The sequence below is a fragment of the Malaclemys terrapin genome, chromosome 6, assembly GCF_027887155.1.
Source record: "Malaclemys terrapin pileata isolate rMalTer1 chromosome 6, rMalTer1.hap1, whole genome shotgun sequence".
Taxonomy (NCBI): Eukaryota; Metazoa; Chordata; order Testudines; family Emydidae; genus Malaclemys; species Malaclemys terrapin.
Window position 1 is genome coordinate 128,069,863 of NC_071510.1, and position 18,838 is coordinate 128,088,700.

Genomic DNA, 18,838 nt, shown 5'->3' on the forward strand with positions numbered 1-18,838 from the left:
GAATTTAAACCAAAGCAAAGAAAGAAGGAGCTCGGAGAAGAATGAGAGTGGGCCAGATGGCCCACTCACCCCACCCTCGTGGTACAGATTCATTTTCCTCTTTGCTGCTACTCTCTCCAGCCTACCGCAAGCTGAGATCAGTGTGGAATGGGAGGGTGCCCAGGGTTGTCTTCAAAGCCCAATGGAGCCGAATCTCAGCCAGTCTCTGTTATATGTGCGGATGCAGATTGGTCCCACTGGGCACTAATGGGAAAATACCCCGGTTGTGTTCTCTCTTTTTGTTTCCCTACCTCCAGGGGGCCTCCTCGAGCCTGGTGGTGAAGTTTGCAGACACGGACAAGGAGCGTACAATGAGGCGCATGCAGCAAATGGCAGGACAGATGGGCATGTTCAACCCCATGGCTATCCAGTTTGGAGCGTACGGCGCCTACGCACAGGCAGTAAGTATAGGTACTGTTTCTCTGCATTTTAAGGAGAATTGCGTTGCCAGACACCAGCCAGCCGATGGCACAGCACATAGGGAGGAAAGGAAAGGAGGACTGTGTGATTCCTTCATTAAACCGGTTCTGCAGTGATAGATCAGAGACAAGTCTGAGCCACTAAGCCACTCAGCTTGCTGTAGGCTGGGATATTTCCCGGACACTGCGGCTTCCAGTCATGACCAAACCATAGCCACACATCCAGCCACCACTAAGCTACGATCAGTTGGTCCAAACCATAACCACCAAAGCCAGACACCACCAAGCATCAAGGATTTGGATAAAATGGGACCCGAATCCAGTTCCACCCCAGTTTTTAGTTTTGTGTCACCAACATCCAACCCCAGATCGGTTTCAGGAAATGGAAACCATCCCTGATTTAGCCCTCTGGCCTTCCCAGGCTCTTGCCCCTAAACTGCATCAGATTGGCCTGTAAGATGGCTCTCAAATCTATTCAGCCAGGCCCATATTTTCAACACTGTCTTCTAATTATTGTGTGAGCCCCCATATTCAGGCCCCCAAAATCAGTGGTCAGTGTAGAAAATGGCGGCCTTAGTCTTTTCATCTTCAGGGTCGTCAAAAGATGCCGGGTAACACACACACGCACACTCACACATGGTCCCTGCCCTAAGGAGCTTAAATCTGGGTCACAAAGGGGCCAAACAGTTGAGACGCATCCACACAGGAACACAGGAGCTGCCCTGCTGAATTGGACTCATGGACCGTCTAGTCCAGTATCGCATCGCTGAGAGTGGCTGTTACCAAATGCTTCAGAGGAAGGTGTAAGAACCCTGCCGTAGGCAGATGTAGAAGTGATTCTGAGTACCTTGACATTAGGTGAACCCAGGCGCGACGTGCAGACACAACGGCACAGATCCCCCTAGCCACATAGCTAGCCCTCAGTGCCATTGCATGTGAGCACCTCACAGTCGTTAATGGCTTTGAGCCTTACATTCTGTGAGGTAGGCCGAGGCTACTCTTTCCATCTTCTAGATGGGAACGTGAGGCAGACTTGCCCAAGGTCATAGCCGGAGGCTGTTGCTGAGTCAGCAGTTGAAATCAGGTGTACTTGAATACTACCCCGGTACCCCATTCACTAGACCATGCTTTCTACCCTATCAGTATGTTGGCACTCAGCTAGAGTATTCTTTGTCCCCTGTCTTGTCTCACTCCAGCCTCTCCTAAGCGTTCTCAGGCTAACTGAATGCCCTGGAGAATCATGCATACCCCGGTCTATCTCAAATTGCCTGCTCCTTCGGGGAACTCCCTCCCCTTTCTTGTGTTGCTCTCTCCCCAGCATGCCTGGAGCCATGAGTTTGTGAGGGCACATCCTATCATGTACTCTTGGACCAGATATGGACTGGTTACAGAGCTTGCTTACGCACACTAGGATCATCATAAGATCCTTTAATGCTCTTCCTGGTATGGCGAAGGTTAGCTTTTTAAATAAAGTATTTTACACAGTGCCACCTCGTGGCAGAACAGTATAATACAAAAAGAACAGGAGTACTTGTGGCACCTTAGAGACTAACAAATTTATTAGAGCATAAGCTTTCGTGGACTACAGCCCACTTCTTCGGCTGTAGTCCAAAAAAGCTTAAGCTCTAATAAATTTGTTAGTCTCTAAGGTGCCACAAGTACTCCTGTTCTTTTTGCGGATACAGACTAACACGGCTGCTACTCTGAAACCAGTATAATACAGTTTAGCATTCCATCACGTCTCCCCCTTTTACGTTCTACTTTCCTGCCATTTTCAATATTTATATGATCATGCTATCATTGAAGTTCAGTATGTATCAGTCTATTAAGTGTCTCTGAATCATACTGGTTTTCTAATTACACATCCCAAACACATAACAACTTGGTCATCTGGCTGTCCGTTAGTTGCAATGACTGAGTGTAGTCAGTTTGGAATCCTTGAGTCTTCTTCTTGGTCTGCATTGGACATCTGTAGAGTTTGCTCTGTTGATCCTTCTTTCTGATGAACAAACTGTAGATGTTGATGGTTTCTGTTGAATTCTCCATTGTCGGTCTCAGTCACATATGATCTGGGTGCTGAATTCCTTTTCTTTATGACAGGTGGAGTTGTCCATCCTTTTTCTCCATCCATTTTACATGTACATGGTCACCAGATTTTAGACCCAACAGTTCTCTGAGTGATGTCTGTTGTAAAAGTGTTCATAAGCTCTTTTAGCCTTTTTGGCTGCATTCTGAATGTCTGGCCACTTTGGAGATAGATGCTTTTTCAAAGTTGCAATAGTAGTTCTGAGTTGTCGTCCCATCAAGAGTTGTTTAGAACTATATTCATTAGCTTGTATTGGTGCTGATCTGTAATTGAGAAACACAAAGAATGGATTTTCCTGCTGTAGGATTTTCTTGGCTGTCTGTACAGCTCTCTCAGCCTCTTCGTTAACTTGTGGGTTATGTGGGCTGCTAGGAATATAATCCAAATCATATTTCATTCAGAATGACTTAAATTCTGCTGCAGTAAATTGTGGTCTGTTGTCTGTCACTAGTGGGTCTGAAATACTGAAACGAGCAAAAGTGAACTTGAGTTTCTCGATTACACTTCAACATCTTATGTCTTCCAAGTACATTATTTCTATACATCTGGAAAAACAGTCCATTGTGACTAGGTAATGATGTCCTCTGAATTTGCATAAAACTGCAGCTTGTCTCTTCCCAGGTCTGTCTGGTAGAGGTGTTGTTACTAAAGTTACTTCGTGGTGTGTTGGTCTGTTAGTTCTGCAATGTTCACATGCAGATATTTACTCTTTATGTCCTTGCTGATGCCCGACCACTGCACTGACTGGTTGGCCCCTTCACAGCATTTAGTTAAGCCCTTAATGTCTTTCATGGAAGAGATTTAGGATTTCTCCTCTCATTTCATTTAGAATTATGATGCAGTTGCCTTTAATCATGAGTCCATCTGAATTGCTTAATTTTTCATGCACCACAAAATAGTGTCCTGTCACTTCCTTAGTGTCTTAGATACTTGGGCCAGCCACCCAATGTAACTTAGACATTCCTGAAGTTGTATGTCTGTCGAGGTTGCTTTTTGTAGCTGGTGTAGTCTCTTTTTTGACACTGGGCTGTATGTGTCCACAGCATACACATATGCTTTTATGTCGTCTTCGAGCTCCTAGGTAATTGAGTGCGATGTTGGGCTCCATGACACAGTGCCTGCTACTACTACATTTTTCCCTGGAACATGTTTAGTAATTGGGTTAGTCACATTAACCTTAACAATAGATGTTGGCATCTCAGCATTGCTTGATCCAGGTCTTTTCCATTGATGAGGGTTACAAGCCGTTTATGGTCTATTACCAGTGTAAATGAATCCAGTCCACCCAGATAGTGGTAAAAGCTCTCACGTGCCCATACACTTGGCAAGCACTCCTTTTCACCGCGTGCATGTCATTTTTCTGCTTCAGTGAATGTGCGAGAGCAAAATGCAACTGGCTTCCACTCGGAGCCATGTTGTTGCAACAATCCATCACCCAAGCTATAGCTGCTTGTTCCATGCTGACCTTTGTAGGTTTGTTCACATTGTGGTATTTCAGAACTAGAGCTTCTGAGATCATTTCCTTTACCTTTAGAACGTAAGAACGGCCATACTGGGTCAGACCAAAGGTTCATCAAGCCCAGTATCCGGTCTACTGACAGTGGCCAGTGGCAGGTGCCCCAAAGGGAATGAACAGACAGGTTATCATCAAGTGATCCAAGCCCTGTCACCCAATCCCAGCTTCTGGCAAACAGAGGCTAGGGACACCATTCCTGCCCATCCAGGCTAATACCCATTGATGAACCTATCTTCCATGAATCTATCTAGCTCCCTTTTGAACCCCGTTATAGTATTGCCCTTCACAACACCCTCTGGCAAGGAGTTCCAGAGGTTGACAGTGCATTGCGTGAAAAAATACTTTCTTGTGTTTGTTTCAAACCTGCTATTTACCTACTAATGTCATTTGGTGGCCCCTTGTTCTTGTATTATGAGAAGGAGTAAATAACTCTTCCTTATTTACTTTCTCTACACCACTCATGATTTTATAGACCTCTATCATATCCCCCCTTAGTCATCTCTTTTCCAAGCTGAAAAGTCCCAGTCTTATTAATCTCTCCTCATACGGAAGCCATTCCATACCCCTAATCATTTTTGTTGCCCTTTTCTGAACTTTTGCCAATTCCAATATATCTTTTTTGAGATGGGGCGACCGCATCTGTACGCAGTATTCAAGGTGTGGGCATACCATGGATTTATATAGAGGCAATATGATATTTTCTGTCTTATTATCTATCCCTTTCTGGATGATTCCCAACATTATTCTGATCGCTTTTTTGACTGCCACTGCACACTGAGTGGATGATTTCAGAGAACTATCCACAATGACTCCAAGATCTCTTTCTTGAGTGGTAACAGCTAATTTAGACCCCATCATTGTATATGTATAGTTGGGATTATGTTTTCCAATGTGCATTATTTTGCATTTATCAACATTAAATTTCATCTACCATTTTGTTGCCCAGTCACCCAGTTTTGTGAGATCCTTTTATAGCTCTTCACAGTCTGCCTGGGACTTAACTATCTTGAGTGGTTTTGTATCATCTGCAAATTTTGCCACCTCACTGTTTACCCCTTTTTCCAGATCGTTTATGAATATGTTAAATAGGACTGGGCCTAGTACAGATCCCTGGGGGACACCACTATTTACCTCTCTCCATTCTGAAAACTGACCATTTATTCCTACCCTTTGTTTCCTATCTTTTAACCAGTTACCAATCCATGAGAGAACCTTCCCTCTTATCCCATGACTGCTTATTTTGCTTAAGAGCCTTTGGTGCGGGACTTTCTCAAAGGCTTTCTGAAAATCTAAATACACTACATCCACTGGATCCCCAGTGCCCGCATGCTTGTTGGCCCCCTCAAAGAATTCTAGTAGATTGGTGAGACATGATTTCCCTTTACAAAAACCATGTTGACTATTTCCCAACAAATTATGTTTATCTATGTGTCTGACAATTTTGTTCTTTACGATAGTTTCAACCAACTTTCCCGGTACTGAAGTGAGGCTTACTGGCCTGTAGTTGGCAGGGTCACCTCTGGAGCCCTTTTTAAAAATTGGTGTCACGTTAGCTATTCTCCAGTCATTTGGTACAGAAGCTGATTTAAATGATAGGTTACAGATGACAGTTAGTAATCCTGCAATTTCACATTTGAGTTCCCTCAGAACTCTTGGGTGAATACCATCAGGTCCTGGAGACTTATTACTGTTTAGTTTATCAATTTGTTCCAAAACCTCCTCTAATGACACCTCAATTTGGGACAGTTCCTCAGATCTGTCACCCAAAAAGAATGGCTCAGGTTTGCGAATCTCCCTCACATCCTCAACAGTGAAGACGGATGCAAAGAATTCATTTAGTTTCTCCACAATGGCCTTATTGTCTTTGAGTGCTCCTTTAGCATCTCGATCGTCCAATGGCCCCACTGGTTGTTTAGCAGGCTTTCTGCTTCTGATGTATTTTAAAAAAATGTTGCTATTACTTTTGGAGTCTTTGGCTAGCTGTTCTTCAAATTCATTTTTGGTCTTTCTAATTATATTTTTATACTTCCTTTGCCAGAGTTTATGTTCTTTTCTATTTTCCTCATTAGGATTTATCTTCCACTTTTTAAAGGATGCCTTTTTGCCTCTCACGGCTTCTTTTACTTTGTTGTTTAACCACGGTGGCTCTTTTTTGGTTCTCTTACTATATTTTTTAAATTGGGGTATACAGTTAAGTTGAGCCTCTATTATAGTGTCTTTAAAAAGTTTCCACGCAGCTTGCAGGGATTTCACTCTTGGTACTGTACCTTTTACTGTGCCTTTTTGAAGGCAATGTCTTGATTTGGCCTCCATAGCCAAGATGTTTTGGACATTAACAGTTGATTCAGTGGTTCTCTCACTGTGGAAAGGCCTTGTAGGTATCGACCAAGATAATTTACCTTCCCCAGCATACATCTCTGTTCTTGTACATTAGTTGGTACATTCAATTCTCAAATTGCTTGTACTTTCTCAGGGCTAGGACTGATTCCATCTTTGTTTATGGTCTCTCCCAAAAAATCAATTTGGGGTAGGTGGAAAACACATTTTTCCTTGTGTCGCTTCAACCCAGAATGACTGATTAGGCTTAGGATTTCGTCAAGGGTTTTCTTGTGTTCTTCCATTGAAGATCCATATATCAGAATATCGTCCATGAAAACTTACAACTCCATCTGTGTTTGTTAACAATACTGCCATCCTTCTTTGGAAAATTTCAGGTGCATTAGCAATCCCAAATGGTAATCTTCAAAAGCAAAACCTCTCCAGGGGTGTGATAAATGTAGTCAGTTTAGCACTTTCTTTGGCTAAAAGAATTTGCCAGAATCCACTTGAGGCATCCAACTTGGAGAATATTGTACTTCCTTTCACTTTAGGAAGGAAATCATCTAGAGTTGGGAGGATATATTTTTCTCTCACAAGTGTTTCATTAAATCTTTTAAGATCCACACATATTTGTATTTTCCCATTTTTCTTTTTCACCGGTATCACTGGGGCACACCATGCTGTTGGCATTGAGATTTTCTCGATTATGTCAATCCCATTACATTCTCCGAAACTCAGTTTCCACTTTGTGAAGTAATGGGATCAGGATCCTGCGAGGTGTATGTATACGGTATGGTTCAGCATTGTCTCTTAAGGTGATTTGTACTGGATCGCCATTCAAAAGTCCTATTTCACCAAATATTCCATTGAGTGCTTCCACTTTTCTCACCAGACCCATCATGTCTACCACACTGTGACTGAGGAGGCTGTCGATCTGTGATCCTTTGATCACACGCACTCTGAATGCAAAGTTTTTGTCTTTGTAAGTTGTTTCTGTGGTGAACTGGCCCATGCAGTTCAGAATCCCTCCAGGGATAGTCAGAGCTGTGTCAGGGGACTTCAGTGCTGGGAGAGGTTGAAGATGATTCTAAGTCCCTTCTGAGATAACTGTGATGTCAGCTCCTGTCTCGGTTTTAAAGTCAATAGTCTTGCCATGCATAGTCAATTTCACTCTCCAGGCAGGCTCTATGTCATCACAAGTGATAGATCCCAGAAAAAAAAGGGTCTTGATTGTCTGTAATCTGAGTTAACTCCCTGACTGCTTTGGTGCGGCAAACAGCTGCAAAATGTCCATATTTCATGCATTAGTTATGCTGTGTGCCTCTGGCTGAACATGTATCATCTCTTGGGGGATAGGACTTTTTCCACACCTTGTGCATGTAGGCTGGAGTTTGTCCCTCTTAGCCTGAGAGTTCTCTCTCCTTGCCTCAGGGGTTTTATGATAATGACTTTTAACATTCAAGCGTCTGTTTACAGTTTCTAAACTGGATTCAGGTTTTTCAAGTTTGTCAAGTTGCTCTAGGTGTTGCTGCCTCACTAGTTCAGACTGCTTTGCTCTCTGTATACCCATGGCTAGGGTTAAATCTCTCTTCAGTTGTAGCTGCTGTGAATGGATTTATCTGGGTTATTTGGGTTTATGTGTTGACCCAATAACCAGTCTGTCTCTGATATTTTCATGTTTTGCATTCCCAAAATCACAGTTTTCAGCCAATGTATGCAGTATTCTTATAAAACATTCTGGTTTTCCCCCTGGTTATTGAATTCTCTGGTGGAAACGTGTCCTTTCTTAAACTACATGTCTCCAAGGTATAAGGTATGCATCAAACGTAGCCAGAACCCTTTCATAGTCATCTTTGTTCCTGTCTACAGTAAAGTCAAAGGATTTAAAGATATGCTCCGCTTGCTTCCCCATTGCATAAATTAAAGAAGATACCTGTATATCCACAGTTTCTTTGTGCAACTTGGTAGCAATGTGAAATCTTGCAAAGTACTATTTCCAGTCTGTCCACGCTGAAGCTTTATCTAAGCTGAAATTCTCTGGGGCATTGAAGAATGACACGTTGATGAGATCCTGCAACCTTTGTTGCTTTGTTCCTTCTGTTTCTGTTCTTAGGCCAGGTCAACACCCCTGAGCAAGTTAGACCAATCTAACCCCCTGGTGTAGACAGTGCTATAGCATAGTTACCACCTCTCACGGTGGTGAATTAACTATGCTGCCGGGAGAAGTTCTCCCATTGGTGTAGTAGCGTCTTCAGTGAGGCACTACCGTGTCACAGCTGCACCAGTGCAGATGTGCTGCTACAATGTTTTGAAAGTAGACCTGCCCTTAGTTTACTCCTGACACCATGTCATGTACTTCTGTATCAGATATGGAGTGGTTACAGAGCTTGCTTATACAGACCAGATGCATCATAAGATCCTTTAGTGCTCTGCCAGGTAGGGTTAAGGTTAGCTTTAAATAAGGTACTTTACATACAGTGCGACCTAATGGCAGAATAATACAATACAGTTTAGCATTCTATAAACATCCTGGGAGCCCCAAGAAATTGCCCCCCTCACCCCAGAACCACACAGCTGCGCTTTTTCATTCTTTCCCCATCAAGCAAGCTCATCTTTTTTTCACAGCCTCCTGTTTGTTTTATTCCCTAGTTGATAAGAGAGGAGCCCTCGGCCACCCTTCCCAACTCCTTTCCTCACATGATGAATGAAACATCCTTCCTCCAGCCTGGCTGCATTTATCCAGCCTCTCCAACAGTCAGCAGGGGAGTAGGCTGACACTCCAGGCTGCCAGTCCACAGGGCAGTCAAACTGCACCCAGCACCTCAGGGGCATCCCAGCTGGGGGTTGCTTGCCTCCTTGTGTAGAGGAAACAGCTGTGGAACATGCAGGACCAGAAGAAATGTGGGCCAGGGAGGAGCATCTCTAAGGGCTGACAGGCAGAGAGATTCAATTGTTACTTCCCAGGCAGAAATCCTGCAAGGCAAGTCAAAGCGGAACCTATTCTCTGCTCTCCCTGTTTACACACACTTGCTTTCTTGCTTTCTGTTTCCTTCCCACCTTCTTTCCTAATACCCACACTTTCTTTCTCTCTGAAAACATTCCAATGCCTTGTATTGCACAAAACACGCCAGGCAGAAGTGCGGCCAGTTTGGGGGGTGCCCACTGCACTGCACCGCACCGACCCTCTAGACCAAATTCTGCTGTAACTCTATTGACTGCAGCAGCAGCCGAGTCTAGATTTACACCCGTGTCCGTGTAACTGATGATTTCCATGGTCCTGGGGTCACACTAAATTTGCCCTGCCATAGCTGCAAAGGCACTGACTGAAGTGGCGATTGAATCCCTCTGGATTTACACCGATGCTACTGACAGCAGCAGATTCCGGCCCTTTACTTTTAACTGCAAAAGTTCCCCTAAATCTGTTTTCCCCTGTAGTAAGCAAAGGAAATCAAGGTGGGAAGGCGCTTGAGTGAGGATTAATCTCTGAAGAAAGAGGAAGAACCATTATTGAGTCTGCTCCTGCTTCCAGTGACCCCAATGGGGTTTTTCCATCTACTTTAGTGGAAGTCGGATTTGGTCCCGCCATCTTTTGCTGATAAATATGTTAATGGAGGTGGGGATACGTTTTAGAACTCAAGCCCTCTGATATGACAGGCTGGTGACACCAATTACCCTGGAGACTTCAGAGCTGTCTAAGTGACGGGATCACATTTCTGTGCGGCGTCTGCATATCCAAGATGGGCTTGGAGCCTGTCTCTCAATCAGCTGAGGTATCTGTGCCTCTTCCTATCTGTTTCATCTCCGAATCACACACAAAAGAAAGGGAGTGAAGCGCTCGGGTTGTGCGGTGTCCCGTCGGTGCCGGTTAATCCACCTTGGACTGCCAGCTCTTAGATACCAGGGTGATTGGCACCTTAGAAATACCAAAGAGAGATGAAGAGAATGATAGAGAGAGCAAAGGGGGGGGGGCATTTTCTTTTGACGTGAAGATGCAATGTACATTTAAGAGCTCAGCCTGCTGCCTGGATGTAAGACACCAGCTAAAGGGAGAAGAAGCTTGGCCTAAAGTGTCCAGCACTCAGGGGACAGGGGTTCATTTTCCAGCTCTGCCACCAACTCCCTGTGTGACCTTCGGCACATCACTTAATCTCCCTCTAGTCCTCATTTCCCCCCTCTACGAAATGGCGATAATCCTTATTCAGACCGAAAGGCCCCTGGGGTAGGGACAGCGCAGTAGGGCCACCATCTTGGTTGGGACCTCGAGATGCTACCATTAAACAATACTAATGGCTCAATGGCTAATACCCAGCTAGAGCGTGACCTACATCAGGGACTCAACACTGAGTGTGTACTCACAGCCTTGCCTCCTAGCTATTCCATTGCAGGTCTTCTTTTGGCCTGTGCACGCTCCAAGAGGCCAGACCAATTGATGCAGCAGTCCTACACCTCTACACTGCCTCCTGGCCGCCCATCCCCTGAATGATCAGAGAGAAGGCAGAGAAACAGGGCCAATCCCTCAGCCCCACCCTTTCCCACCGGCAGTGTCCAACCCCCATAACGAACCCAGGGCCTTATTCTGCACTGTTGAAGTCAATGGGAGATTTTCCACTAGCTTCAAGGGAGCTGGCTTAAGCCCCCACAGAGAATCTTCTGAAGGGTCAGGGGAAGTGGGACACAACATTGAGCCAACATGCCGCCTTTCTATGCCCTCTGGGCTGGGACATGAAGGTTCAAGCTCTCTTCTACACCTGGCCTTTGCATCTCAACCCACATGGGGCACCAGGCATGCGCATGACAGTGGATCTGGTCCTCATGACATAGATGTTGCCGCTGTCACTTAAGAGGCAGAAAGTTGTGTCAGCCCCTCTTTGCTCTCAATATAGCGAGAGCCAAGTTTCACAGCTTGATAAAATCTCTTACTCCAGAGACCTAATGGGTGTTTGTCTCCCAATTGAATCTTCTCACCCCATTTAACGTCCACCCCCCACCCCCCTCACAAATTAATGGGAAATTATTTATTTTATGCAATACACTTGGAAGCATACATAACAAGCAGCATCTAGGCCCTGTGTGATAAAAACAAGCACAGAATTAAAATTTTATTAGAAAATGTTTACAAATAGATGATACAGAGTGTTGAAACTTCAGTTATTAGTCATCGGGGGTAACATACAGAGTATAGGGGGATGTTAGTATTTTGATATTGGATAGCACAAAACACATACAGTGTGCAGTATCTCCAGTGGGGGGGTATAAGGTGGATGAATGAAGGTACAGTCAGCAAGCAGTGAGGGTACATCACTCATACAGGCAATCATAGGTATAAATAAGCAGGCCGGGTAATGAGGATAAGATGACCCTCATATGGTGGAGTTCAGTTCGGTTCGGTGGGTTCAGGGGATAAGGTCCAACAGAGGAAGTCTTGAGGTCTTTTCCTCATTGTGGGTGCGCGAAGTCACTATTAAACTCACTACTAGAGATCAGGTCCAGGTAAGCCACTGTAACAACGTTTGTTTAGCTCCTATTTTTCTTCATGAAGAGGCAACTGAGTCCTTAGCGATCCCCTTATATTGCTGCTGCCCACCAGGCAGAATGGAAATCATTTGAGGGTAAACCAGAGGAGGTAGGAAAATACAGAAGAGAAAAGCAAGCCGAAAGGAAGACGCCCCTGGAAAGTAACAGCCATGGAATACATTATTAAATTTTTAAAAATTATTTAAAATGAGATCAAAGCCATCTATCAAGTTTGCATAAAAACGACATGTGAGTGTTAGCCATGGGGTCCTGGCTAAATTCCAGATGGGGGTAGGAACTAGATTCTGCAGCACAAAGCATGGGATTACAGGCTGAGGAAGGGGCTGGGGGTTAGGAGGGGCACTTTGACTTTGCTGATTGGCCTTGGGTGAGTCATTTACGGTCAGTGACTCACCGTTCCCCTAGCTGCGCTATGGCGATAACAACAGCAATTACTGAATTGCAACAAATCTCCGGTCACCCAGGACTACCTGGATCTCGACAGGCTGTGGGCAGAGCAATGTCAGGGGAGAAGCAAAGCTTTGCTCTAGAAGCTCTGTCACAACCCCGTTGAGCTGCAAGAGAATCATGGTTAAGGGTGTCGGATCCATGACATGAACTAGGTGAATAACGAGGGGGAAATTACTCCACCAAGAGTAGATTTTGTGAAATTATTCAAGTACAATATTCACTCATTATCCTGCTAGCTCTATGGAATAGGGGGAAACTATCTAATATATATATATATATTAAATCATAAAAATGGGTTGAATTATTTGATGAATTTTATTTGTCCAGCGTTGCCCATGTCGCAGTTCTGCTGTTCTGATTCCCTCCAGCAGGGGGTGCCGATCTGTAGCCATAAACACTAGCTAGATCCTGCTATTACTGCTCTCCCATGGGGGGGGGGGGCTGTGTGGATTAATTAGCAAAGTGTTTGTGTAGCGCTTTGGAGGTGGAAAGCCCTAGTTGGTATTATTGTTAGCAAAAGAATAAGAAGACAAAGCAAGCAAAATGTTAGGCTATGCAAAGACTAGGATAGACAATAATAAGTTTATTTCATGATCTCATGCTATGTTTTTCTATAGCACCCTTCCCTCAGTCAATTCCCGCGTTGGCTAGGAAGGACTTTTTGTGTGACCTTGGGCCAGGCATTCAACCTCTCTGTGTCTCGGTTCCCAACCTGGAAAACAGGAATAATATTCCTTTCTCTCGCTCTTTGTCTGTTTTGTAAGCTCTTTGGGTGAGGCACTGTCTCTCACCATGGGCTTATCCAGTGCTTAGTATAATAAAGCCCTGATCTCAGCTCCGGCCTGTAGGTGCTATTGTAATACAAATAATGTTACTCACACAGACTCAGCCATGTTTACATAGTGCATTAGTGAGGGGTTCTGTGCACGCCCTAATAGAACCCTGGCGAACTGTTAGCAGAATGTGTTACAAAATCCAGCTGGCATCTGCAAAATACATCTTTTAACTTTTAACAGGAAGTGCAGGTGAGAAGCCCAACCTGCTACAGCTTAGGACATTGGTCCCTTTACAGCAGGTGCCACAGTCTACACTGTACCTGGCGGCCTTCTTGCTTTCAAGCTGCCTCCCACTGGCCTTTCACAGGGTTTGTTGCAGGGCCACTGGTACTGGGTTTCTTTTGAATGTGGTTAAGAAAAGTAGCATTGAAGTACTTGCTGAGAACAAGTACGGCCATGTCGGAAACAGTGGGTGATGGGAGTACCGATTACATGTGCAGTCCCAGCATAGGCGGGCAACTGCATGTGCACATCGGACGTTTTGAAAACACGGCTCCAAGAGCTAATGAGAGAAGATTTAAAGATGGCCTGCAAAAGGCAGGCAAGTGGCGTTGGGCCCGTTGTTTGCTTCTTTATGACAGTTTGAGTTTTAAGGGGGCCATTTAGGGAACTGGGGTAAAAATCTGTCTGGGGATTGGTCCTGCTTTGAGCAGGGGGTTGGAGTAGATGACCTCCTGAGGTCCCTTCCAACCTTGGTATTCTGTGATTCTGTGTGAACTCAGGCAAATCGCAAGCAATTTTCACCAGAACACCTGAAAGGTGCATCTGCGACCAAAGGAATCTCTCGCTGTCCAATTTCAAGGGTCTCCCATCTACCACTGTCAAGCTAGGGAAGTTCAAAATAAGTTGTGAGCCATTATTGCATAGAATCATAGAGCTGGAAGGGACCTTGAGAGGTCATGTAGTCCAGTCCCCTGCACTCAGGGCAGAACTCAGTATTATCTAGCCCAGCCCTGACAGGTGTTTGTCTAACCTGCTCTTAAAAAGCCCCAATGATGGAGATTCCACAGCCTCCCTGGGCAATTTATTCCAGTGCTTCACCACCCTGACAGGAAGTTTTTCCTAATGTCCAACCTAAACCTCCCTTGCTGCAATTTTAGCCCATTGCTTCTTGTCCTATCCACAGAGGTTCAGAAGAACAATTTTTCTCCCTCCTCCTTGTAACAGCCTTTTATGTACTTGAAAACTGTGATCATGTCCCCTCTCAATCTTCTCTTCTCCAGACTAAACAAACCCAATTTTTTGCAATCTTCCCTCATCGGGAAGAGTGTAGATATATTCCATAAAATGGAAGAGTATTATTGTTGCCTCTTTCACTCTTGAAAATGTCTGAACCATCCTTGTATATGCAGTGTTGTGGTAGCTGTGTCGGGCCCAGGATATTAGAGGGACAAGGTGGGTGAAGTAATATCTTTTATTGGGCCAACTTCTTTTGGTGAGAGGATATTACCTCACCTGCTTTGTCCCTCTCAACCATTTTGGCTTAGACTTACTTGGAAATTGTGCTCCTGGGTGGAGAACAAACCTGCCTGCAGCCAGGAAAGTAAAAAACAAAAAGTTATAAACAAGTGACTAGAAGAGAAAGTTCTGTGCAACCTCCTCTGTAAGAGTTGCTTCACCCATAATAATTCACTGGGCAGAGGAATGGTTTCAACCAGCGTATGATGTCGCCATCACTGAACTGGAACCACAGAAGCTGTTTAAAACAGCCAGTCACACTACACAACAGCTTAGGACAGGAAGTGAAGAGTGAAGTGAATCATGCAGGAAATTCAACTTATTAATTATTATTATTTATTTGCATGATCATAGTGCCTAGGAGCTCCAGTCATGGCCCAGGGCCCCGTTGTTCCAGGCGCTGTACAAACAGATAACAAAAAGAGAGCCCCTGCCCCAAAGAGCTTACAGTCTACGTGTAAGACAGGAGACAGCTGACAGATACATGCAGACGGCAGAGTGCAAGGAAACAATGAGCCGATATTGGTCAGCGTGGTAGATGGTGGTCTCAGCACACCAGCAGCCTGGCCATTGTCAAACTTTCTGTAGGCATCAGAGCAAAGGAGAGTTTCGAGGAGGGGTTTGAAGGAGGACAATGACTTTGTTTTGCAGTGGTTGATGGGGAGCTTCTCCCAAGCATGTGGGGCAGCCTGGGGGAGCTTTCCTGGGTCTGCTTACTTCTGGCTGCAGTATTTTTGATGCCCAAAGCAAACTGGTGTGAGGGGGTCTGTATGAGGTTGAACTCCGGAGGTGCGGGCTTGAGTGAAAGGAAGTGGAAGCAAAGGCTCCTGAGAGACTCTGCATTTCAGCTCAGTCCAGAAGATACATTCTGCCCTCATTTAGGGGCCGGGCCCAAGTGCTTCATGTCTGACTGCAAGGGCCCTCTTCCCCTACCACTGAAGTCAGTGGGTGATGAGGCATGCTCGGCCCCTTGAGGAACCTTCAGTGGGATTCACAGGCTCAGCAGTCGCAGAGGAAAGGATGGGTGGAGACTCATCAGTTGGCCGGTCTCCACTGCCCAACCATCTATCTCCCTTCCCCCACTATCCATCTCCTTTCCCCCACCCCATCCCAATCGCTTTGCTTTCCTCCTGGCAGGTATTTGCCACCAACCCTTCCCAGTGGTTCATTTCTGTGTAAGCGACCCTTTAGCAGAGCCTCCTGCTCAGGGACTGGGAGCTAGGTCTCGGCAGATAGCTCAGCACCCTGGAACCATCCGCCGGTCACCATAACCCCAGGCTTTGAATACTGACAGTGACAGGGCTGGGAGCGGAGGGAATTGTCTATCAAATAAGGATAGAGTCATAGACTTTAAGGTCAGAAGGGACCATTATGATCATCTAGTCTGACCTCCTGCACCTCACAGGCCACAGAATCTCACCCACCCACTCCTGTAAGAAACCCCTGACCTATGTCTGAGCTATTGAAGTTCTCAAATCATGGTTTAAAGACTTCAAGGTGCAGAGAATCCTCCAGCAAGTGACCCGTGCCCCACGCTGCAGAGGAAGGCGAAAAAACCCCAGGGCCTCTGCCAATCTGCCCTGGAGGAAAATTCCTTCCCGACCCCAAATATGGTGATCAGCTAAATCCTGAGCATGTGGGCAAGACTCACCAGCCAGACACCCAGAAACGAATTCTCTGTAGTAACTCAGATCCCACCCCATCGAACATCCCATCACAGGCCATTGGGCATATTTACCTGCTAATAGTCAAAGATCAATTAATTGTCAAAATTAAGCTATCCCATCATACCATCCCCTTCATAAACTTATCAAGCTTAGTCTTGAAGCCAGATATGTCTTTTGCCCCCACCAATCCCCTTGGAAGGCTGTTCCAGAACTTCACTCCTCTGATGGTTAGAAACCTTCGTCTAATTTCAAGTCTAAACTTCCTGATGGCCAGTTTATATCCATTTGTTCTTGTGTCCCCATTGGTACTGAGCTTAAATAATTCCTCTCCCTCCCTGGTATTTATCCCTCTGATATATTTATAAAGGCAATCATATCTCCCCTCAGCCTTCTTTTGGTTAGGCTAAACAAGCCAAGCTCTTTGAGTCTCCTTTCATAAGACAGGTTTTCCATTCCTCGGATCATCCTAGTAGCCCTTCTCTGTACCTGTTCCAGTTTGAATTCATCCTTCTTAAACATGGGAGACCAGAACTGCACCCAGTATTCCAGATGAGGTCTCACCAGTGCCTTGTATAATGGTACTAACACCTCCTTATCTCTACTGGAAATAGGATGGGATAAAGCTCCTTAATTGCTCAGGCAGAGATGGTTCCAAGGAAGGAACAATAGAAAAAAGAAATGCCTCCTTTGGCCAAGAAAGGAAAAAGCTCACTCACACATTGGGCCTCTTTTAAATGAAAGGAGGGTGGATGGGACATTTGTCTTCAGGAGGTGGCTGGGAAAGAGTGGGAAGACTTATTTGAATGCCCCAGGCAACGCTCCAGGGATTTTATAAGACAGACTGATGACCCTTGCAGGACTTGCCCTCCTTCCATAAATCTCCCTTGACTCACCGTAAGGGAGAGGAGATGGGTCTATTCTGTTTGCTTGTTTCAAGGTTACCGAGTTCCCTTTCCCAGAGTATAGTTCTACTCTTACCGTGCTGTGACTTTCTAACAAAGCCTCCATTGCCATAGGATCAGAGCTGCTCAGAGATTTTCCGACAGAAAAGGCAGATTCATCGAATTCAAAATGTTTCCCAGGAATGGGACAATTTCAGGCCATCTTCTGACTGCATGGGCCTGGTTTTCTGCCAGCTCACTTGCCCAGCTCCTTGGACTGCCTCAGAGTCAGGACCCCGGAGTTTCCAGGATCCATGGCTCTGGGACAGCCAGCCGTGCAGGTTACCCCAGGATTGGAGACCTCAGAGTTTCTAGGGTCTCCGAGGTGGGGCCAGGAGCTGCCGATGAGCCAGGAGCCTTGGAGTTTGGAATCCCAGGTAGAATTTCATTTAGACCTTTTTGAAATGAAACAATTGGATTGTTTCAAAACAGGTTTTTGCCCGAATTTTCCATTCAGGGGAAATTCCAACATTTCAACTTTTTCTTCTGACATGGAATGTTTTTTTTCTCCAAAATTTCTCGGGAAGGGAAATTCCCACTGTCCACATGTTCTAATCTGAGCGTGTGACAATCTTCAGTGCATTTCTCCTCACAACCACCCCTCTGAGGTAGAGCAGTGCTATGATCACCATTGTACAGGTGGGGAACTGAGGCACACAGAGACTTAGGCCTAGTCTGCACTTACAAATTAGACCGACCTAGCTATGTCACTCTCAGCCTGAGCGCTGTAGTCAGGGCTACCCATGTAGCCGCGGCTAGGTCGACAGAATAATTCTTTCGTTGACCTAGTCACTGCCTCTCGGAGAGGTGGATTACCTACCTCAATGGAAAAAAAATTTCCATCAATATTGGACATGTCTGCACAGCCAAAGCTTAACCCCTGTAGTGTAGCCATGTCATAAGTGACTTTCTCAAGGTCACATAGGCAGTCTGCGGCAGAGCAGAAACTTGAACACAGTCCTTCTGAGTGCTAGACTAGTGCTCTAACCCCCCGACCACCCTTCCTGTCTAAGTGTAAGTTAAATGTAACCTACTCTCCTCCCAACCTACTCCACTCTAGGGTGACCAGACAGCAAGTGTGAAAAATCGGGACTGGGGTGGGGGGTAATAGGAGCCTATATAAGAAAGAGACCCAAAAATCGGGACTGTCCCTATAAAATCGGGACATCTGGTCACCCTACTCCACTCCCACTACCAGCAGTACAGTCGATTTTACACTGCCATTCCACTGAAATCAGTGGGACTTTGGGATATCCACAGTGCATTCAACCGTAATCAGCAGTTTAGGAGCAGCTTCCGTTTTTGCATGAACACAGAGAGGAAAATGCCATTTGTGTCTCTGGACAGATGTAACAGATGGAATAATGACAGTATGTTGCAAAACTCTGCATACCTCAACCCAGGGCTGTATCAGGCCACCACTTCATGCGCATTTCCCACTGCATACTTGTTGACAGACCAAGAGCCTGTCCCAGGCATGATTCGGCAGATCATTTTGAACACCCGATATGTCTGAAACAATTGCAAACAGCTCCCGGATGTGTCATGAGCAGGACAAGAGGTTACATCATC

General features: G+C 45.4%; 1 protein-coding gene across 11 annotated transcripts in view; it reads left to right on the top strand.

Annotated features, from left to right (window-relative positions):
• The window catches only part of CELF4 (CUGBP Elav-like family member 4), an 861,689-nt gene that overhangs the window by 726,143 nt on the left and 116,708 nt on the right, over nucleotides 1-18,838 (top strand). For all 11 annotated transcript variants that reach the window (XR_008445494.1, XM_054032838.1, XM_054032839.1 and 8 more), the window contains exon 6: nucleotides 297-440. Coding sequence is in view for 10 of the 11 variants with exons in the window: in XM_054032838.1 (XP_053888813.1) it covers nucleotides 297-440 (144 nt within the window). In the remaining variant the exon portion in view is untranslated. The remainder of the gene's footprint in view (nucleotides 1-296; nucleotides 441-18,838) is intronic.